Raw genomic sequence first — 23,698 nt, 5'->3', positions numbered from 1 at the left:
CTGAAAGAGCTAAATATATGTTTCCTTTATTAAGCAGGTTCCCTTGTTCACATGATTTTCATCTGTTATATAGCTGGGGTGGCAATGATAGATGTGTTACTTTGTCTATGGTATATATTTTGTGCCCTCAGAATTAGGCAGGAATATGTTAAAAATCTCCTTGGAGTTAAGTGTTGTGGGGCTGTTGCTTATTAGTTTAGCCAAGGTGCTTTGGGGCACGCAGGCACTCTAATTTTGAAACAGGAACAGGTCTCGTAGGTGTTTCTGTGCATGGTGTTTTTTACTTTCTGCTAGTCACTGAATAGTCACCACTATAGCTATAAAGTTTATATTTTGTACCCTCAAAATTAGGCATATGTTGAAAATCTCCCTGGAGTTAAGAAGGCCATACTTCATTTGTGTGTGTGTGTATATATGTGTGTATATATATGTGTGTGTATATGTATATATGTGTGTGTATGTATGTGTATATATATATACACACACACACGCGTGCGCTAGAAAACACCCTGATTGGTTACTAGACACCAACAGCACAGCATTCATATATATATGAATGAAGTGTGTGTGTATTTTATATATATATATATATATATATAGTGTGTGTGTGTGTGTGTGTATTCCATCTGCTTCTCTGATGATGAGCCTGTCTCTTTGCCTTTCACAGAGTCTTAAGTTTGCTTGTGCAGTCTGGAAAAAAGATAAACAGAGGCAAATGTTCCTTTCCCCAGTAAATGGCACCTTACTTTAGTGTCCGAAGCATTTTTCTTCCTGCCCAGCTAAGTGCTGGTATTAAAGCTTTGCTGGGATAAAAATGCTCGAGACCACACTGAGGTAAGATACTAGAGGAACGAGAATCTTCACATACATGCTCAATTTTCGGTTAAAAGCAGCGTCCCCCAAAGGAGGATGAATTCACATACACGCAAAGTCATGCCTCCTTGTGCCTGCTCAGGAAGTGAGAATTTTGGTTGGCTATAAAATGGGAACCCTTTGCCAGATTTCAGGCAGGTAAGACGGGTGTGGGGGGGGGGAATACCTCAGGTAGGAATTCTGCATGAAAATTCCATCCAAACTGGTGGAAACTACAGTTAAAGACAAAGATGTTTCCCACTGAAACCAGTGGAAAAGAATACAAAATAAACAATCTGAACAAGTGGAATAAGTATAATAAAGAAAAAAAGTAAAAACATTGAGGACTAGATGGTGTTGAACATTTTAGGATGGTCTACCTTTGAATTCCTGAACACTTTGGTGGATGTTGACAGTCTGAACAGTCTGTCTGCAGGAATCCTATCTGGGGCTTGAAATATTTGGCTCCTTGGGACAATAGAGGGTCTGTTATTACTGTTGTCTTCTTCCTCCCTTTGGTAGGAGTCAGGTTTCTACTTTTAGTACAGAACTAGATGAATAGAATAGGGTTGGGAGATTTCTTGAGTGGCATTGGTGGAAGAGTCATGGCGAATCTGACAGGAGTCCATTAGAGCCCATTTTAAAGCTTGTGGTAGTAATAAAGGTGAAGCAGCAATGCTTCTCTGCCACGATTGCATCAGCTAAATCACACCAAGTGCAGTTATTTAGGATTACCCCACAATCTAAACTCTAATCAGATCTTGATCTATGCCAAAATTTGGTAGTTAATTTAATATTAATGAGCTGTGATGCAAATGACTGATAGCTCTCAGGTCCTCTCAAATCTGACTGGTAGTCGATCATTTGTCAGAATTTCCTTCTGGAACTACTTCTGCTTCTAGTTGTGGCATGTTCTTTCTGAGTAATGTTAACAACATTCTATTTCTTGTGATGGACCCTTGCCCTACCAGGCTGATAAGGTGAGATTAAGGTGAGGGTTCATCTGAAAAAAAGTGCGTTCAGTTAGAGGGGAGTTCCCAAAGCTTCTGAAATCAACTGTAACTTGCTTTTTTTTATTAAGAAAAAGGCGTTAAGAGGGTGGTGATAGATCAACTCTGGGGCTTTCTGGATAACATATCTGTCCATTACCCTCTTCAGTCAGGCTTCAGGACTTGCTATGGGATAACAATGGCTTTGGTGGCTCCTCTGGTAGACAGTCTCCATGTATATATTGATAAGCATCATACTTCCCTTCTTTGTTTTCTTTCATCTTCTGAATGCCTTTTATATTGTTATCCCCTTGGATATTGCTAAAATGCTTTGGATACAAACAAGCCTACAATTTGGAGATGGTATAAAGTTTTCTTATTGTTTAATAACTCGTAGTTAGAGGCAGCTGAACAGGTGTCAGAAGGGACTGGGCAGAAATTTCAGAGCTGCATGTAGGCATAGAAAAAAAGAACACCACAACACCCAAACTTCTGGCATTCAGCTGAAAATCACCATTGGCAAATGTCTCGTCCAGCGCCTGGAGCTCGGCCCCCAGGCCCCTTTTGAGTAGTGACAACAGAACTCTTAATGTCCAAAATATTACATCTTTATTATTTCTTCACACAAATGCATAAGGATTAATCTCTCAACTCACACATCGCTGAACAGGAAGTAGATGCAGAACATATCTAGAGTCTGTGAAAAAACAGATGAATTGGGAGCCTCCTTCCTCTTCTGACTCAGTCTTGGTAGAACAAAGGATTTCAATTTACCCGGGCCAGAAGGAATTGTGGGAAGAAGAAGCTCTGATAGCCAATTAGCGTGCAGTTCAAACACATCTGACCTAGTGTTGGTCTGGACTACATTTCCCATGATTCTAAGTCTTAAAGGGCTAACTACTACAAACATTTTCGCGTTCTGCTGGGGCAGCACACTCCCCGCCTGGAATTCTTATGAATTCCACTAACTGCATGCATACTATGGTTAATATAACAAGTCTAACTGGGATTATACAATACTACACACAACTAGGTTGCATATCCAAATAACATGCACACGGTCTAACAGGATTCACCGGAATTATTCTTTGGCGCACAAAAGCACCACTTCAGTGATTGGTCTGGGAAGAGTCTTGGCGCCATCTGGCTTGATGACGCGTACTTCGACCTTGCGAACTCGCCCATCTGCGCTTGGTATGGCCTTCTCTACAAGTCCCATAGGCCATGCATTCCGAGGAGCTTCCTTGTCTTTCAACAGGACCACATCTCCCTCGTGTAGATCAGGTGTAGAGGTTTTCCACTTGTGGCGGCCTTGCAGAAGTGGGAGGTATTCTTGTCGCCATCGCTTCCAGAAGGTGTCAGCTAGCACCTGAACCTGTCGCCATTGCTGCTTGTGCAAGTCTTTAGCGACAAAGTCCCCTGGGGGTGCTGGCCAGTCTCCAGTCTTCTGCGTCAGCAAGGTGGCTGGTGTCAGTACCGTTGGGTGGTCAGGATCTGAGGAAACCAGAACCAAGGGTCTGGCGTTGATGATGGCAGCAACCTCTGCCAGAAGAGTAGTTAGGACTTCGTGGGAGAGTGACTGAGTTCCCATCAGCATGGAATCTAGGATGCGACGTGCTACTCCTATCATGCGTTCCCATACACCTCCCATGTGGGATGCATGGGGTGGGTTGAATGTCCATGTACAGTCCTGGGAGATCAAGTAGGAGCTGAGGGCTGGATCAAAGTCTGCAGTCCCTCGTATCCCCAGCTCTCTGCAGGCTCCCACGAAGTTTGTGCCACGGTCGGAACGGAGCATCTTGATAGGTCCGCGCACAGCGAAGAATTGTCTGAGGGCATTAATGAAGCTGGAACCATCCAAGGACTCGACCACTTCAATATGGACAGCTCGTATGCTCAGGCACGTGAAAAGCACTGCCCATCGCTTGTTACAAGCTTGTCCTCCTCTCGTCCTGTGTGCAACTATGTTCCAGGGTCCGAAGACGTCAAGCCCTACGTTGGTGAAGGGAGGGTCCATGCTGAGTCGATCCGCTGGCAAGTCTGCCATCAGCTGGTGCTGATGCTTCCCTCTGAGTTTGCGACACTTTACGCACTGGCTAATGATGGCTGCTATGCATCGTTTCGCGCCCACAATCCATAGTCCAGCCGCTCTGACGGCGCCTTCTGTGAAATGCCGTCCCTGGTGGTGGACTGATTCATGATAATACTTCACCAAAAGGATGGTGATATGCTGCCGTGCTGGAAGGACGATGGGGTTCTTTACTGTTGAGGCTAGGTCCGCTCTGTTCAAACGCCCACCCACTTTCAACAGCTCGTCGTCGAGGTAAACATTTAACTTAACGAGGGTGCTGGTCTTCGGGATTGCTCTCCTGCTCTCAAGGCACCTGATTTCCTCTGAGTAGGCCTGATGCTGTATGCTTGACAGAATCAGCCATTCTGCGCGGTGTCGTTCGTCTGGTGACACTGTCTCAGAGTTTCTGTGGCGGACAAAGTGGATCAGGCGGGCTACTCCCCGAACGAGCGCTGCCCAGGTGGAGTAGCGGTGGAAACGTTGTGTCCCTAACTGGAGTCCTGTCCTCGCTTCAGTCCGCATGCAGGAAACTTCGGGCCTCACGTCAGTATCCTGATCTGGGGCTAAGAGGTCATACCTCGTCTCGGGCCGGTCGGGCTGTCTGGGTGTTCGAAAGGGGAGTGGTGCGACCCAACTTCCTTCCTTATTCTTTTCGAGGTCTGACTCCATCAGCTTCAGGAACTGTTTGTCTTCAATGGGCAAGGCTGGCTCATTGTCGCCCTTGGTCACCTGGAATACTGTGGAGCCTAAGGTATAGAGACTTTTCTCAGTGATTGTGAAATGATCCGGGCATGGCTTCCCATGAGGAGCACGGCCATTGTCCAGGATGTTCGTGGCAAAGATGCTGACGGTGGCTGGGGTTTGGAGGCGGTCCACACACACGTTCCCCATGATAACCCATCCCAGTTCTAACTTCTGAGCATGCGGAGAGCCGGGAGGACCTCTGACTTGTTCGTGGCATAAGAACAGGTCAGAACAATCCATTCCCAGCAACAGCAGGATTTGCGCTTCGGGGTCCAGGTCAGGTATGTGGTCAGCAATAGGCCGCAGATGAGGGTGGCAGAGTGCGACATCTGGTGTGGGAATCTGTCCGCGGTCATTTGGTAGCGCATCACATTCTAATAGCGTTGGGAGATGGAACTGAGCACCACTTTCCAGTGCTTCAATCTGGAATCCACTGGCTGTCCTCCCCGCCATGAGCTGGACACCAGCACACGTTTTGAGGGTGTACTGTATCTCGTCACCATCCAGGTGGAAGAGCTGGAAGAATGCAGGACTGGCTAGCGAACGATTACTTTGCCCATCGAGCACCACATACATCTTCACAGCCTCGTCAGGGCGTTCCGTGGGGAAAACTCTAACTTCTCTTCATGAGCTTCGCCGTAGAGTTTATCCAAACCAGTGTGAGGGTCAGTCCTGTCTCTCGCTGTCCTCCTAATGAAGTCAACGAGAAATGAAAAGGGGGGGTAGGTATTATTGTTGTTCACCTTGAAGGTAGCCACTTCTGTGCCCCACTTCTCTCGCAGCAAGAGAGGCAGCTTGTCAATAATCCTGTCCTGTCCGCTGAATTGATCCAAACACACGAGACCGGACAGCTGTGGATTCTTCTTGGCCGCCTCCACCTCCAGCAGGACATCCAGTAGGTCCCATAGTTTGGGAGTGTCTTTCAAAGTCAGTTTAGGGAAGTCCTTCAGTTTCCGCATGAAAACGTTTTCGATGTCTGTAGGTCTGCCATAGCGTTCGTCAAGCCTTTGCCACACTGTCCTGAGTGCCATTTCAGGGTTCTCAACGTGCGCTGCATAGAGTCGCTTGGCTGCATCCGAAGAAGCTGGCCCCAGCCATGCGATCAAGAGCGTTAACTCCTCATCTGCTCGCAATCCCATCTCCCCTGTGACCCTCTGGTAGATGACCTTCCACAAGAAGTAGTCCTCCACGCGATCTGTGAACTTCTGCACACCCTGCTCGGACAAATTCTTCCTGAGATTGCGTGATCCCAGGTAGCTGCCACTGTACTGGGCGAGGCGGGTAGGGTCTGGGAGTGGAACGGCATGAATGAGCTGTGTGGGATACTGAGCAGTGAGCCAAGTCGCAGGAAAGGCAGGTGACTGGAGTGGCTGAGCTGCGGGCCCAGCAGATAGTTGGGGTGCAGGAACAGTGGGAGCAAACATTGCAGTATTTGGATTCAAAGCCCATTGGCTGATATCTGCCTTGCGTTCGGACCCACCTGGTACGCCGATGAGAGCTTTCTGTTCTGCAGGTGACTGGAGCGGCTGAGCTGCAGGAACGACAGGTGACTTGAGTGGCTGAGCTGCAGGAGCAGCGGATGACTGGGGTGCGGGAGCGGTGAGTTGGCTGATGTCCACTGGTACGCTGATGAGAGCATTCTGTTCCGGTACGAAGGACAGCACGCGGTGCTGTGTATCCTCTTCTTCTAGCTCCTCAGGCCGGAAACCCAGATCCAGCCGCGCTGCCAAATCGAAGGTCCGAGCCCGGGCCTCCAATTCTGTGGCCTCACCTTCCCGAGCTAACGTCCGTAGTCTCGCTTCTCGTTCCTCTTGTACCGCTTGTTGTCTGGCTTCGCAAGCTTTTTGCTCCTCACGGAGTTGGGTCTGCCGAACCTCTTGCTCTGCTCGTTGTTTGGCTTGCTCTGCTCGTTGTTTAGCTTGCTCTGTTCGTTGTTTGGCTTGCTGAACCTCATACTCCGCTTGTTGCAATGCCGCTTCCCTTCTCACGCCTTCTTCCTTCCTGGCAAACTCTGCTCGTTTGGCGGCTGCTGCCGCGTCAGCTTTGGCTTCCAGCGCTATGCATGCCAGGCTAGCGTCTGATCCTGACCTATAGGAGCTCCCAGAAACGTGAGAACGGGCCTTAGAGGTGGCAGGTCTTGACCTGTGGGAGCCCTTAGCAGCATGGGAAGAAACCTTCGAGGTGACAGAGGCCCCGGACTTGCGGGTACCTCCAGAAACGTGGGAGAGGGCCTTGGAAGACTGCCGTTTTGAAGAAACAAGGGAGTGGGCTGTCGAAGGCATGTCTTTCACTGATGCCAGGTGTGATGGTGGAGAGGAGAGCTGTGTGGTCGAGTTCCCCTTTTCTGCTGCCTTAATGCGGACGTCTAGGTCTTGTGCAGCGCCTTCGAGGAATCTCTCTCGGGTCTCCCGTTGATCCTTGAACTGTGGTGCCTCCTCTGAGCCCAGTTGGGCCAGGATTATCGAAATTCGATCCTCGTTCCCCCACCACTGTGAGTACAGCTGTACACGACGGGCCTGAAGGCCGCGCAGTTCCTCTACGCTGCAGCTAGTAGTGTCTTTCTGTAGTTCTCGTTGCGCCTTCTGCCATGCGCGTTCCGCCTTATCGCGAAGCTCATCCTTTTGGCTCAACAGATAGTCTCTCATCTTGGCTGAGAGCATTGGCATCCGATGCACTGAGGTCGTTCCGTGCATTTGATTTGTTGCTGCTGCAGAGGTGGACTGGTTGCTGTCTGCTCCATCTGGACCCACGATCAGGCTTTCGTCTCCTGGTTGGAGGTTGTCAGCTCCCACGGCTGCAACGTTGGTGGACATCCTGTCCTCCAGGTGGTGCTGTCCTCTCTGGGGGCGCAGTACCGTTGCCGTCCACCAGGTGGCGCTGTTCTGGTCTGCTTGGGTGAGTCGGTTGCCGGGCCTCAGTTGTTCTGGGCTGGCACTAGGTGGTGATGATCCTAAACTTTCCTTCTATGCTGATGTTGGGATCCTGATTCCCCACTCCCTGGTTGTCTTTTGGCCTCTTATACTCCAACTTACAACAGGGAGCTTTTCCTGATTTGCAAAGGGGTAGCCGTCTGGTGCTTGGACCTCGTTAGCTGTCTGAGCTGTATGGGGCTCCAGTGACCGTGGCGTGCTTTGCTTTCAGGGAGCCAGAGACTTCCTGCCTTAATGTCCTTGTGGGCTAGGTTAAAGGCCAGGAGTTACTTAGAGGAGAAGTGAGCTGAATGCTGTAGACATTGCAAAACAGGAGCATGCAGACTAAAACCTTTTAAACTGTTCAAACTGCAGGGAGATCTGTGTTTCCCACCCTTTCTTCAGCTAGTTGGAGAGGGTAAGCTGGAGACATATACAAATGCAAATAGGCAATCTCCTTGCAATTCACATGCAGACTAGACCAGCTTCAAGCACAGGAAAAATGTCCTTTTAAAATCCAAGCCGTTTGCATGGGCTGAAACAGTTTGCAGAGCAGGCATGCAAGTTTATAAAGTTTGTTGATACAGTCTGTCTGTATAAATCCAAAATATCCATAGGCTCTTAATAGTCACTGTTTTTTCACTGTCTCGTCCAGCGCCTGGAGCTCGGCCCCCAGGCCCCTTTTGAGTAGTGACAACAGAACTCTTAATGTCCAAAATATTACATCTTTATTATTTCTTCACACAAATGCATAAGGATTAATCTCTCAACTCACACATCGCTGAACAGGAAGTAGATGCAGAACATATCTAGAGTCTGTGAAAAAACAGATGAATTGGGAGCCTCCTTCCTCTTCTGACTCAGTCTTGGTAGAACAAAGGATTTCAATTTACCCGGGCCAGAAGGAATTGTGGGAAGAAGAAGCTCTGATAGCCAATTAGCGTGCAGTTCAGACACATCTGACCTAGTGTTGGTCTGGACTACATTTCCCATGATTCTAAGTCTTAAAGGGCTAACTACTACAAACATTTTCGCGTTCTGCTGGGGCAGCACAGCAAATACTGAATTATTCTTTGTGAATGCAGAGTGCCGTCTCTCTATCATTGTACTGAAATCCATTGCATTGAAAAAATGGAGTGGAAGCCAATTCACTTTTATAGTGGAAATAACGTTGACTGCATTAGGACCAATCGTCCTTGGTGTCAGTCAACCAATTAGAGTTCCTAGTGCTGTGCTGTTGGAGTCTAGTAACCAATCAGGGTGTTTTCTAGCTAATACCCTGAGGTGATCTGGACACTCGGTGAAGGCAAGTACTGGTGGCAACTGTGTGAGCTCCCACCTTTTGAAAGAGGAGGAAGGCGATTCCATCCCCTTAGGTGGAGTCCCTACCCCCATTCTTAGAAAACTGGGGGGGGTTCTGTGCTCATGTTACTGAATGGATGTGGAAGGGGTGCACCCTCTGTCCTTACTGAATTTCCACTTAAGAAATGCTTCTTTAGCACCAGCCGAGACATCACAAAATAATCACTGAGCTTGGTAGTCGTTTTCTTCGGGCTAGATGTTGTGCTAACCAAAAGCAGCAAGGGGAGGGGGTGTGTTATGGGACATGATAGAAATGCACTAGTGTGGGTTGTGGTATAACTTCAGAAATTTGGGAAATGTCATTTCAGAACTAAAATAGAACCTTGGTTTTCTTTGATGGCTCATGAGATTGTATGTATAGATGGGACAGGATCATGTGTGGGCAAGGACTCATATTACGAGCTTGTCCTGGCCACCCCAAAATGTTGCTTGGGTCTGGCTAGTAACTTCATTTTAATGGGGATGATGTTTTCTAGAAACATGTTAATTATGTACGTTTCCAAGGATGCATGTTGTTTGTTACTTGATTTGTCATAGCAAAATATAGCCCTTGGTCTCTTTTGGCAAGTGGCCTTTATAATAACAGAACTGATATTTCTGGGATTGCAAAAATGCTAGCCATTTGCGCATGCATAATATGGATTGGTGTGATACCATCATGGGGAGCTCCCCATCCTGAATTTTGCCAAATTGTCTATTAGGTGCCAAGCCTGTTTGCCCCGAGCTCCTTTGAGGAGGGGAGATTTATGTGCTTCCTCTTCTATTGCTGTTTGCCTTGTTGCATTTTGGGTGTCATGATGCTTCTGCCCTAATTTTCAAACTGTGTTATCAGTTTATATGATATTGGTGCATTCACTCTATTTTTTATTTATGTAAAACATTTACAACCTTTTTTTCTAAAGAGGGACTAAATCAACTAACAGCAAAGTTTAAAAGAAAAAGTACATCCAAAACACAGCCAAAAAAATCAGAAACTTATGTCAGTTCAGCTGCCCCACTGCCCTTGTGAACAACTGTTCTGCATCAAAAAGCCTAAAGCAGGGTTTCCCAACATGGGTGGGGCCATTCTAAGATAGGGCTTACTGGCTACCCTCATTACAATAAAATGTTTTTTTCATGGTTGCAATTAGGGCTGTTGAAAAAAAAATTCGGTATAGTTCGGATTCGGCTGAATTCGGCCTGTCTGGATTCAGGATATGCCGAAGTCCGAACTCCCCTGCTTCGGGTCCGTGCAATTTGGCGCCAATTCAAAGTTCGGGAAAAAATTTTGGCCAAATAAAGCCATTAAAAACACAACCACGCCTTCCGCGTCTCCAGGGGGGGCATTTTTGGGGGTAGAGGTCCCAAACTTTCAGTGGAGCTTCAAAGGACCCTTCTTGCAAGACCCCCCAAGTTTTGTAAAGATTGGGTCAGGGGGGGCTGAGATATGGGCCCTGAAAGGGGTCCCCCCACCCTTAATGTGCATCTCTGAGCAGAGCTTGCCGCCCAGGCACAAAGCTCCCAGCCCCGACAAACAGCTGATGAGAGCAAGGGTGGGGCAGGTGCGAAGAAGTTTGCAAAGCAACACAACTGCAAAGCAACACTGCAAAGCAACACCTTTGCAAACATGCAAAGGGCAGGGCAGGTGCTAAGAAGTTTGCAAAGCAACACAACTGCAAAGCAACACCTTTGCAAACATGCAAAGGGCGGGGCAGGCGCTAAGAAGTTTGCAAAGCAACACAACTGCAAAGCAACACTGCAAAGCAACACAACTGCAAAGCAACACCTTTGCAAACATGCAAAGCAACACCTGACACCTGGGAGTTTGCAAACCATGGAAAGGGACAGAGGCAGCTAGCTATGCATAATGAGCAGGAGGGGGTGGAATTTCCCCTTTTGCATGGGACTCGGGACCAGGCAAATGCATTCTTTAAGTCACCATTTGAAAACCAGTTTTGAGCAAGCATCAAAATAGACCTAACCGTCGTATGAATGAGGGAAAACCTGAGGACACACAACTGAAGCCCCCCCTCAAACCAGGGAGAGAGAGACTCAAGGGGGCACACACACCCCAGGCAGAACAGGCGAAAGCCCCCTTTTGCTTCCCCCCCCCACCCACAGAAACTGCTCCCTCCCCACACACAGGAGAAAATTATAGATTAAAGCCCCCGAAGGGGTCTTACTGTGGCTGTCTTCTGTTCCATCCGGAGGGGCTGGGAGGACTAGGTAATCCAATATGATTCTATTTAAGCACGGGAGGTTTGCCTTGGATTTGCCGCTCTGGAGATGCATACAAGATCGGGTGATTCATTCATCCCAATAGGAAAAAGGGGAAAGCCCATATCTCGGGACCCCCTGACCCAATGTTTACAAAACTTGGAGGGTCTCTTAAGAAGACTTGTCTGAAGCTATGCTGAATGTTTGGGGGCTGCACCCCCCAAAATGCACCCCCTGCAGCCACAAAAAGAGAAAAGGGGGGAGCCCATATTTCTGCCCCCACTGTACCCATCTTTACAAAACTTGGGGGGTCTCTTAAAAAGCCTCGTCTGAAGCTATGCTGAAAGTTTGGGGGCTGCACCCCAAAAAAAGCGCCCCCTGCAGCCACGGAAATGGAAAGGGGGGAGGGAAAAGGGGTGGAGCCCATATCTCGGGGGCCCTGACCCAATGTTTACAAAACTTGGGGGGGGTCTCTTAAGAAGGTTCGTCTGAAGCTCCTCTGAAAGTTTGGGGTCTCTACCCCCAAAAATGCGCCCCCTGCAGCCACGGAAAGGAGCGAATGTGCACAAGCACCCCCCCACGAGGATTTCTCTCACTCTCTCTCCCCGGCCGGGCCGCACAGCAGCTGATTCCTCCAGTACTCAATCCTGACTGCTTGGCCAGAAGAAGACCCAGCTTGGCCACCGATTGGCCGGGGGAGAATGCTGCTTACTGACGGTTATGCTGCTTACTGACGCCCCGAATTTGCCGAATTTATTCGTGAACTCCAGAGCACGCTGAATTCAGCTCCCCCGGTTTCCCGCCATTTTTTAGTTCGGTTCGTCCCGAACTAAAAACCGCCGAATCGGGAAATTCGGCTGTTTTTCAGTTCGGGCCGAACCGAATCGACAGCCCTGCAATAGCAGCTACAGCTGTTGGAGGATCAGGAGGACTGGTTTTTCTTAGTTAGTGTGTAGTTCCATTTACCTCTTCAGGCTTTCCTTCTTTTAATTCCCCTTTCTCTTTCTCCCTTCCTCCCCCTGTGCTTTCCTTCATTTCTTTTTATTCCTCTTCTGTGATTCTTTTGCAATGTGAGGAAAAAGCTGTTGTGTTTGGCTCCACCTCCTGCGGCTGCCATTTTTGGGTGGCAATCGACTCAAAGGTGCCCACAGTCTCAAAAAGATTAAGGACTCCTGGCTGAAGGAGTAGAAGCTTTTGGAAGATTTTCAGGAAGCCTAGTCCATAACAAACTGAGTAAAGCTTGTTCTACCTTGCTCCTATGAGGAATTGAAAGGAATCACTGTTGAGATTATCAGAACTGCTATGTGGGTTCACAGAGGGAGAGCCAGTCCCTCAAGTATGACAGTCCATTTAAGGTTTAGAACTGGAAAAAACCCCAGAAATAAATGCGTAGCCAGTGCAAAGATCACAAAATTGGAGTGACATGAACAAATTAAAGTTGTCTTTAAGGGCAGCCCCATGTAGGACACATTAAAACAGTCTAGCCTCAAGATTTTTATGGTGAAATTTTTGGTGGCTTAATTGCATTGTTTTATTTGGTCGTTTGTAAGCCACCTTCTTGGATCCCTTGTTGGGAGAAAGGCGATGTAAATATATGTACATTAAAGATACGTTTTACTTTTCTGGGGTTTGAAGCAGTCCTGCAAAGGATAGAATTACAGATTCCTAAGCCACAATATTGTGTTCAGGAACTTGCTGGACTACCTTCTCAGGCAAAGAAAAGCAGGAAATGGCATAGAAATAATCTAAATAAATATCTTGCTTCTCATACACAGGTTCCATGAGTGAAAACCCAGGCATTTCCTGGAGCAGTCCCTCAGTGTCGCAGACTCATATTGAGATGATGGCAGACTATTGAAGTTCTGCTGGATCCAGGCAGGGGAGACAGAACAGATCCCATTGAATCCAGCACACCCATTAGAAGCCCTTCTTTCTCACCCATCCCATGCAACATCACTGAACAGACTGAAAAGCCCACCAGTGCTCCATTTACTCATAGGTTAGATGCGTTCGAGATTAGATGTGCTGGTAATATTAAACACATGAAGCTGCCTGATATTGTAGCAAACCACTGGTCCATCAAAGTCAGTATTGTCTAAGACTGGCTTTCCAGGGTCTCAGGCCATGGTCTTTCACATCATCTGCTGTCTGGTCCTTTTAATTGGAGATGCTGGGGATTGAACCTGGGATCTTCTGCATAAGTAAGGCCATGCTGGATCAGGCCAAGGCCCATCAAATCCAACAGTCTGTTCATGCAGTGGCCAACCAGGTGCCTCTTGGAAGCCCACAAACAAGACTACTGCATCAGCATTGTCCTGCCTGTGTTCCAAAGCACCTAATATAAGAGGCATGCTCCTCTGATTTTGGAGAGAATAGGTATGCATCATGACTAGTATCATGTCAAGCAGAGGCTCTTCCACTGAGACACAGCCATTCCCCTCTATCCCTTAATCACAAATTAAGCTTTAGAGTGAATTTTTCTTGCCCTTCTCTTTTCTGCCCCAGTCCCTGCACTCTCCCCAAAACTGTTGATGGGGGATGCTCAGGAAGGACATGGGATGTGGCATGGAGAGGGCCTGCAGTGGGAATTGGCAGTACACCCTCCCTTGCATGAGCAGAAAGGCCTTCTGCTTGCAAAAATGTGGTGTTTGGATCTGGCCCATTGTACCGTCTTATCAGAGTGGCACGAGCAAGGCGTGCTGTGTTCCATAACGCAAAGTTCAGTGGATCTAAACTCTCCTCTATTACGTGCCTTTCCTTTTCTGTGTCCATATGGACTACTTTAAAAATGGATTGGAAAAGGGCATGGCGGATAGGTCATAATAGGTCCGTTACAGCCACAGTAGCTAAAAATGGAGGCTCCATATTCAGAGGGGCTGTTCCTCTGATTACAGGGACTTACAACAAGCAGGGAATGGCTGTCAGTCATGTCCCCATTTGTGAGCTTCCTAGAGCTATCTGTTAGAAACAGGACCTGGTAGGGGACTAGGGACTAGACTTCATCAGCATGCACAATGTCCAAAGTTGGAGTAAATGAATATAAAATGTTCTAGTAACTGTTGAAGAGAGATGCCTTCTCTCTCTGTACCTTTTTAAATGAATAAAACTGAGTGCTTTCAAGTAAGATGCATGAAGCAGATGGTCAAACCAGAGGCATTTCCCCATGTGCCTTCTTTTGGTCTAACTGGGGCCTTTGTTCACTCTTTGAATCCAGTATATCTGACCTTGCGTTTGGCACTAAGAATCCATTTGTTCCATTGCTGAACAGCTGAGGGGTGGTTGCCCTGACACCAGAGTGTCATCAACATTAACTTTAGCAGTGTAACTCGAGCTTGCTTATTCCAGATAATTTTTAGAATCATATTTTACATTGTCTGATTCAGATTTTTTTGCAACTGCTGAGTCTGCTATTAATTTAGGTGCTCTGTGGTCCTCTATGCCGCATAACTTAGTTTTTCTTGGGCTTTTATGTTCTGTTTCTCCCTCCCCTTTCTGTTCTCTTTTACTGCTCCATTCTGTTTAACATTAAGATTTGGGCAGGGGTGAATGTGTCCCGCTTTATCTCTGTTGGATCCTTACTGCAGTGTTTCAGTGTTTCAGTTTATGGTATATTGGGATTAGACTGCTTCTGTATATTGCATGACATATTTAAAAGAACCCCTTGGTGCTTGGATTTTTTCTTATTCGTCTTGCTTGAAGCCCTCCCTGTCTAAATCCAGACACAATTCGCTTCTCATGCAGTTCATGGGATGTCCACTTGAGAAAGATCTCCACTCTCATCTCGGAGCTAGACAGCTATGCTAAAGCTGCCTTTATATTTTACTCTGCATGAGGAGGCAGGCAGGGGCCAGGCGTGTGCACAAGCTGAGAAGAAAGCTGGAATCTCCTGCACAATGTCAGCTTAATAGGATGTCTGGATGCAGTTTAAGAGATTAATATTTTGTTCTCTGGTTAATATATTTTTTATTGATAGTGGCCATCTTTACAGGTATCCTGCATTGTCAAGCAGTATGTTAAACATCTGCTGCTGAATAATACATATGAAGCTGGGGTGGCAGTGAAGTATATAATTTTATTTGACTTTTTTGCTTGCTTTGGTCTAAAAATGAGAACTTTGTGATAAAAACACAGTGCTCTTAAGTATGCATTCGCAACAGACTTTCTGTGTATTATATCATACTTCGCTAATTTAAAACTTTGGCTGAGAGCTAGTAAGGGGACATTGAAACATTTTTTAAAATTTGAATGGCAGCCACCCCCCCTCCCAAAATGCCATTTTACAAATTGCTTCAGAAAGTCTCCCTTGCTTCAGAATGTATTTGCATGTGGGAGGGTGCTTTTCAAGAAAGGAAGCCCAAAACTGCCTTGAACTTGCAGCTGTACGGTTCTTTGGATTGTGGCCTTCCTATTTATATAGGAATTAACTGAAAGTGCAAGTGGAAGCCCCTTTAAAAAGGCCTTCCTCTTGATTTAACGTCCAGCTGGCCTCTCTTGCCAAAACATGCTGAAGGCCATTAGTCCTAATACCTTGTGAGTGGGTGAAGGATGTCTTCCTTGGTTTTGCCTTTCACATTTTTTAAAAATTGCAGAGGTGGAAGAAGATTCTTGGGCCTCATTTCCTTTGATGGAAATTCTTTGCAAAATACTGAAGATGGTTGTGACCCCGGAGATGGGGATTTCTGGCACTTCGTTAGCAAATATTTCTATCCAAGTGATTTCACAGCTGTACTAAAAGCCACATTACAAAGAGACAATGGCATGATGCTTTGATGTAAAGTAAAATGCCTAAAGCATATGTTTGCCTTATTTGAAAATAGATGATAAAAAAATGCACAATAGATGTTCTCGGTGCAATGATTCCCAAATAGTTAGTTAAAGAAAGCATGTAATGAGGAGCCAGGATGGGTTTGGGAGATGTGTCTTGAACAAGGGGAGAGCTTGTGACGTAATCCTATAACTTTTGAATGTAAAGCTCTGGGGTGGCTCTCCAGTTAAATGTGATGTCTGAGTGCAACCAGTGTCTAAATAGAATTTGGAACATGCCATAATGTCAGAAGTATGATGTTACACACTGAAGCAGTTATTGAAGTTTCTTTATTAGATATCACCATATGAGTAGAATTTGGAGCATGCCATAATATCAGCAGTTATTGAAGTTTCTTTGTTGGATATCACCATATTGTGGAACACTGTCATAGAATATATTAACTGCTATTCACCTATTTTCTTTCCAATGGAATGTCCTTATTTTTGCATGTGGGTTGCTCAGACAATGCAAGGATTGCAAGCCTTTCAGTCTTTGCTGAAATCAGAGTGTGGCCACTTGTCTCACACAGTTGTTGGCTTCTTCCAACTGAAATAATTTTGTGTCTTTAGGGATAATCCCTTGCACAGCAGAGAGTGGACTTCACATGCGTCTTCTGAACCAAATAAAGTACAGTGAACTGGAGACTCCCTCCTTTCGTTTGCTGTGCCACAGGAGTCTTTGAATTCCAGGCCACTGTGCCAGCTGTCCCAGTTCAAGTTTCACTCTGTTAGGATTGGTTGCAGGGGTGTTTTCTCCCCTCCCTTCTGCTGACTTCCATGGGAGGGTGAAAGCTGAGACTGAGATTAAATCTGGACTCCATCACTGGGTTTCCTCAGTGCAGCTGGCACCATGGAGGTGCTTCAGGGCAGCTTCTGCTAGCTCTGCAAGCCCTCCACTCTGCCACCACCTCCTCAATGTTTCCTCTGACAAAAGGTTTTGAGTACAACAATCCAAGAAGAATTCCAGCTGACACCGATTATCCCCACAAGTCTCTTACCTCTTGATTGTTGGAAAGAAATCTAAAGCCTTAACAAGAAGTAACCAAAATCAGCTAATCCGCTAAAGAAAAAAGTGATAAAGTTTTGTGAAGTTTAAAAACAACAACAATAATATTACAGTTTGGGCTAGTAGACCTTGCGCATGATTGACCTGCGACTGGCCCATTCAGAGGAAACTTGAGTCAGAGCAGCATTGTTTGCCATGCCTGTGGGAAGAATTGAGTGTCCTCGTTCTCCTTCTTTCCCCAGGGACAGCAACCACGAGTGCCAGGTGTGCCAGGTGACAGTGGTGGGCTTGACAGCCTACGCTAAGCACATCTCCAGCCAGCTGCACAAAGACAACGTTGAAGCCCACGATGGAGATGAAGGGAAGGAAGACGCTGACGAAGAATACTTTGACAAGGAACTCATCCAGTTAATCAAGCAAAGAAATGAGCAGAACCGGTGAGTGTGTCTATGTTTCAGTAGTTCAGTAGTACTTTGCAGAGCTCTGTGAACGTAGGAAAATGTTGGCAAGGCAGTTCAGGGCACTTAGTATAGTCTGCTTTTGCCTACAGTTGGAAGAGTCACAAGAGCTAGATAAGTTTCTATTTTTAGTATACAACTTTTGATATTTGGTATGTAGTCTTTGAGTCATGTTTTCAGGGCAGAGAACTGTGAAAGTTGACCCTAATGCAAACAGTATGACAGAATGTTGATTCGATCCTATGGCTGACAGCTGATCTTTTCTTGTGTATGTAGCTATACAAGTGCGTTGAGGTCCTTTCCTGAAATACTGTGTTCGTGGCTCATACTGTGAATAGCCTGATTAGACATTTTGCAGAGGTCGCAGTATCTACGCCTGTAGCATTGGACACCCTGCGTGTTCCCAGACAAAATGTGATTGTGTCTGGTATAAAGGGAGCACGCTGTGTTTCAGAGTTATGCAGGTATAATTATGTAGCTATTTAATAGAAATTATGTAAATGTTAAAACTTCTTAGAGGCATTTTAGTCTTGTAAAAGTATGTTGCTTATAACTTTCTGCAGTATGGTTCTGAGAGACTGTTTTTGAAGTGAGCCTGGGAGAAAATTTTAGTTCACCTAAATTCTTTGTCAGTCCAGGGCATTTGGATCTTGAGGCTCTGCCCAGTTTATGTTTCCCTTACATTAGATCTTCTGTGTATTCACATATCAAGGTACAGCCTGCCCCTGAAACTTTTGTGAAGTGTGCGCTGCTTGTATCATGTTACATTTGATAGTATACAGTTTAAAGAACTAGAGGCAACTTTTGTTACTGTACACAACTGTTGCTTACTCTTAAGTGTATGCAAAGATCTTGCTGTGTGAACGGAAGGTGCCTCTCTTTTTGTGTGGGGGTTCTACTGGATTCTCCTACTTATAGACCACTGTACCCTAAATGGGGTGTTTTTGAAGGTCTCTTCTGGAGCCACAGTTTGGAGGAACAGGTGCTACAGGTGGAAGGTGAATTGGTGCATCCCCTTCTCCCTTCCACATGGGAAGAAGTACCTTTTGATCTCTGGATCCAAGTTCACCGGTTCTCTAAATTATGTATTACTCATACTGGTCAGTGTTCTAATAGATGTAATTCTTTCTCTAACCAGAAAATATATTTTTATATATTCTAGTACTGGGATTTTCTAAGAGGTGTTTGAAATTCCCTAATAGCATCATCCTTGGTAGACTAGAAAAGGGCTATCCTAGAGTTGTTAGTCGTACTCACATATCCTTCTGTCATCTGATCTAGTCACATTAGTAGTGGATTTAAAAGCCCCAGTCACTTAGGCGCAATCCTTGTGATTGACTTTTCTCCTTGGAATTTGCAATGATCCATAAATTCAGTGATCATTGAAGCCCATTTATGGAGCTACTAGAGACTTTGAGAGTAGTCAGAGTTAAAAAAGGATATGCAACTCGAAACCATAAGCATACCCATGATCAGGAGTTGTGAAGAGGGATGCCATAGTGTGAAATGTTCCTACCCTTATGTCTCCAGTATCCTACAGGGAGAAAAGAAAAACGGCCCTTGCTGCATTTTGACACTGAAAGTTCTTGTCTTGATTTTTACAGGATAAATTAGCTCTGGCAATCAGATCAAGTCTACTCTGCTTAAAGTAGCATTTGTCCTTGTAAAGTAGTGATAAAGCTATTCTATTCATTTCTTGACAAGCCTAGATAGAGTCCTCTGGGTAGACTACCAAAGCATGAGAGTTACAGAAAAATGGTCTTGGAAACATTGCATTAAACATGATTGATGCTAACTGAAAGAATGCCTTGTCTACCATGGCTAGAATAAATCTTTGTTTAATGTTCTTCAAGAACTCTTGCTGCTTTTCTAACATTTCTCCTGTCTGTAATATTTCATAACTGCGTATCCAGGATCATCTTCCATTAACTAATTCTAATTCTTCCTAGTCTCTGTTGTGGTACTTTACAGTGGCAGTACAGGAAAACTAGCCTGTGTAAAATAAATTGTACCAAATTGCTCTAAAGAACTAGGTTCTTTAGCTCTGGGTACTAGGTTTTGGGAGGGGAACTTGATTGCAAAAGGCAAATGGGCTTGTGTAATTACGTTTTGCCTCTTTAAAAATCTTAACCTAAAATCATGAGTGCTCCAACTACATGGAAGAACATGGGGAATTTTTCAGCCTGGCCATTAAGATGTCAGTTGGAGTGTATTTCTGCCACTTACACAAGGGTTTCTTGGTTTCATAAAACAATTGGCCATGCCAAAAAAAACAGGTAGCCTTTTGACCAGTGAACTGATAATGTTTGACGGATCAGTTACTAATATTCCAATCCTTTTTTGAGCAGCACTCATGCCAAACTATTTTTTGAGCTTGTGAGTAGGATGACCAGTATAGGTGGTTGTGTAGTGGCAGTTTGTGGAAGTGAAGCTAAAATTGATGGAAGGGTATTGATGATGTAAACATGCCCCTCTGGACCATGCTCTGTAGGTGGGAAATGGTTAACTGTTATATTCTCAGGGGGCGTGCAGTTCTCCAGAAAACAGTCCCAATGCCAGAAATGTAGTTTGTCATGTCAACTAATGACTTCATGGATGGTTATACTCTAATAATATTGGGGCATCATCTACCAGTGGAGGCTTCACAGTTCAAGGAGCCAGCTGCTTGAAAAGCTGCCCGTTTTATATGCATGTTTTGAAAAAATGAAAAGGTAGATCTCCAATCCGCATTTCAAGCAGTCACATGGAAGCAGATCTTGTCTAGTGCGAGCAGAACTGTGCTAGATGGAGGGGAACATTTCAGCCTGGCCTGCTGGGTCCCCTCAAAATGACATTGTAGGGGGGGTCCTTGTATCCCTAGGCATCGTAGGGGTCTGCAGAAGGAGAATCATCCTTACCCTGGTTGATCAGAATGTCCTTTCGAAAGCAGAGAAAGGCTAGCATCCAAGCCATAGGGAAGCAAAGGAGAATTTGTCTTTGGTGTGCTTGACAAAGCAGCCTGGAGCTGCTTTATTTATGGAATTTTGTGTTGAGTTATGTTTTTATTGCCAAGGTTAAGGTGTGCCTCAGAGTTTTAAATGAAACTAATGAGCAGTAGATGGGGATGCTCACTGAAAAGATTGTCCAGGCAGCTTCCCTGGGACTTTACTTGCCTGGGTTGGGTGTCTACTGCCCAGGCAAATGATTGCTGCTTTTCATTAGCAAATGAGTAGCAAAATAGCAAACGAGAGCCAACATGGTATAGTGGTTAAGAGTGGTGGTTTGGGGCAGTAGACTCTGATCTGGAGAACCGGGTTTGATTCCCCACTCCTCCACATGAGTGGTGGAGTCTAATCTGGTGAACTGGATTTGTTTCCCCACTACTACACATGAAACCAGCTGGGTGACCTTGGGCTAGTCACACTCTCTCAGCCCCACCTACCTCACAGGGTGCCTGTTGTGGGAGGGGAAGGGAAGGTGATTGTAAGCTGGTTTGATTCTTCTTTAAGTGGTAGAGGAAATCGGCATATAAAAAAGAAAAACAACAACCAAAAAAACAAAATTCAGCTTCACATAATTCAGAGAGATTTTGGAGAAAGTTTAATCTTTTTACTTTTTTTTAAAGCGAACAGTTGCTTGGAGTGAGTGAGAGTAGTCACAAAAGTTTTTAAAAGTTTGTGTCTTTCTAGGACAAGTGAAGCCTGCCGTGTGAACCATGAAACAGAAACCGAAGACAGAAGGTCACAAAGACGGCAAGATGATAGAACTTACCAAGACAGAGAACCCTATGATTCTTCATCACGGTACCATCGTGGGCCACTTCCTAGAGACTGGAAATGGGAAAACGATGGCTTCTTAAATTCTAGACAAGGCAAATTTGCACATTCTACAAGGAACCCAAATAATAGGCATCCTGGCAGCCAGAGAGGAAGGCCTGGGTGGCATCAAAATAATTCTGGAGTGCCTTCAAATCGATATCATAATTATGGGAATGCTGGAGGTGCTTGGCATCAGAATTCTGGAGGCGGGCCATCAGGCTGGCATCGTGGTGGCAGAGGAAGAAACTCCAGATGGAATTCTGAAGGGAAAAATATATTTTCTGGTTGGCAGTCCAAAAACTCTGGGGGTAACTGGAAACTAGGTCAGCAAAGTGGAGGTGGCTGGAATTTAGGAAGAAATAGAGCTGCAAATAATATCTCCCAAATAGACAATTTGGATGTCCCCTGGTTTCAAAGCAAGAATGGACAGGATAAATACAGTGGAGAAATGTACGCCTGGCAGTGGCAGGATAGTGGGTCTGTGGTACCTTATCTAGGCCACATGAATGAAAATGACAACCGGGATTGCTTATTGGATTTCACTAGTGATCACCTTCCTCCAGATGGGTTGCTGAGCTTTAGCACTTCTGCGCAGCAAGATAGCAAAGCCTCCAAAGTAAATGGAAAGTGCAGCAGCCCTTCCCGAGAAAAGGCAAGTCGTTGGGCTCCATATCCCTCTCAGAAAACTGTAGAACTGCCACCATTGTCTGATAAGAATATGTCTAAAGTACCAGAGAAAACAGATTCTGTCCATCTGTCACCATCCTCAACTCCAAAATGGACAGATCCTAAAATCAAAGACCCAACATTTAAAAAATGGGAAGAAAGCTTTTCAGTATCCTCCAATTCAAAAACAGCAACCAGCAAACTTGTGCCATGCAAAGAGCCAACTGAATTCACCAGCGGGAAAAAATCAGACCAAGCAGAAAGCAGAGGCCATAGGATGCCATCCCTGAAGTCTCCGCTTCTTGCTATTCCAGATTTAAAGCCATCTGCTCAAAAGAGAAGCCCAAAGAATCTCTTGAAACATGTCCAACTTTTATTATCTTCTGGAGAGTGTCAGAGTCAGCTGAACGCATTAGACTTAGAGGCTGGCAGTTCTTCCTCTTATGAATCTAGGCTGAGCAATGAATATGATTCCAAAGGCGTCAGAAATGTGTTGGACAGCAATGAAAGCCTAAGTGAAGTATTATGGAAAGCCGAGCAAGAACTGAAGTGTAGCCATTCTTTGCAGACTGCTCCCTTGAACCCTTATACAAGAACTCATGGAAATCAAGAATGGAGTAATAAGGGACCTGCACGTTCCCTGCATGAGTCCCAGATAGGTAGGTTGGAGGAAGAGAGTTACAGAGACACAGCAGGAACCAACAGTGCCCCCTCAAATACTTGTTCGTCCCATGAACCCGCAGAAACTGACCATACTGCAACAAAAAACATTGACGACCTAGGAGAATCGGGGCATATTGACAAACACTACTCTGAATTCGAAATGGAGTCCATAGAATCCCTCTCACACTGTCAATGCAATTTAGATATCGACTTGAAAGCAACCCAGGAAGAGGACGGTGAGGAAGATGTTACAAAATTGAGTGATCATCCCGAAGAGGAAGATTATGAAGCTCATTTAAATCATGAACTGCAGAAAAGTGCAGTTGGGCAGCCTTCTGGTCCTCTCCTCCCTGAACTGAGTAAGCTTGGCTTTCCAGCTTCTCTCCAAAGAGACTTGACATGGCGCGCTAGTTTGAAGAGCAAGACTGGTACACATCTGCCAGAGCCCAATCTCAACAGTGCCAGGCGCATTCGGAATGTCAGTGGTCATCGAAAGAGTGAGGCAGAGAAGGAATCCGGGCTCAGGCCTACCTTAAGGCAGATTATTAGTGTCTCTCGTAGAAATGTCAACTGGGAGCAGGTCATTCAGCAGGTGACAAAGAAGAAACAAGAGCTTGGCAAAGGTTTACCAAGGTTTGTAGTCCATCAGCCTTAAACATGGTTCTTACCCATGCAGTAGTTTTCGACATGTGCTGTCAAAGCAGTCTATGCAAAAAGGTAAAACCACTCATAAAAACTAGCAAAATGCAAGAGCAAATACGAGCACTTTTCATTCTTGAATTGGATTGAGGCATAATGAAGGGGGCACCTGGCTGCTGCCTTTCCTCCCTCTGGCCTCTGAAAAATGATTTATCATATAATACATCATAGATTTTCATGGGAAGGTGCAAAATCGCAAATAAAAGCAGATAAAGTTGTCAGGAGGAGGAACTGGATTGAAGTATTTAATTACGATGTAAGCCGCCCTTAGCCCGGTGTTGCTGAGGGAGGGCGGGCTTTAAATAAAAGATGGCAGCGTAAATGTAATGTCACTGGGGATAAAATGATTGCTTTATGCTACTGCCTCAACAGGGAATGTAGCAAAAAGTCATGCTCCTTGCATCAACAGATTTCTGGATCCAACTCACTAACTGTACATCAGGGCATTAAACATAATTTATTTTAAAATAGTATTACACA

At 45.5% G+C, this 23,698-nt stretch overlaps 1 protein-coding gene across 1 annotated transcript in view; it reads left to right on the top strand.

The window, feature by feature from the left end:
• ZNF106 (zinc finger protein 106) overlaps nucleotides 1-23,698 on the top strand; it is a 57,234-nt gene that overhangs the window by 15,485 nt on the left and 18,051 nt on the right. Inside the window, exons 4-5 of the mRNA XM_056851016.1 lie at nucleotides 17,178-17,372; nucleotides 21,062-23,152. Coding sequence (XP_056706994.1) covers nucleotides 17,178-17,372; nucleotides 21,062-23,152 — 2,286 coding nt within the window. The remainder of the gene's footprint in view (nucleotides 1-17,177; nucleotides 17,373-21,061; nucleotides 23,153-23,698) is intronic.

The sequence above is a fragment of the Euleptes europaea genome, chromosome 6 (assembly GCF_029931775.1).
Source record: "Euleptes europaea isolate rEulEur1 chromosome 6, rEulEur1.hap1, whole genome shotgun sequence".
In the NCBI taxonomy this organism is placed as follows: domain Eukaryota; kingdom Metazoa; phylum Chordata; class Lepidosauria; order Squamata; family Sphaerodactylidae; genus Euleptes; species Euleptes europaea.
Note: the sequence above shows the minus strand (reverse complement) of the source record. Positions and strands in the feature narration are given on the sequence as shown.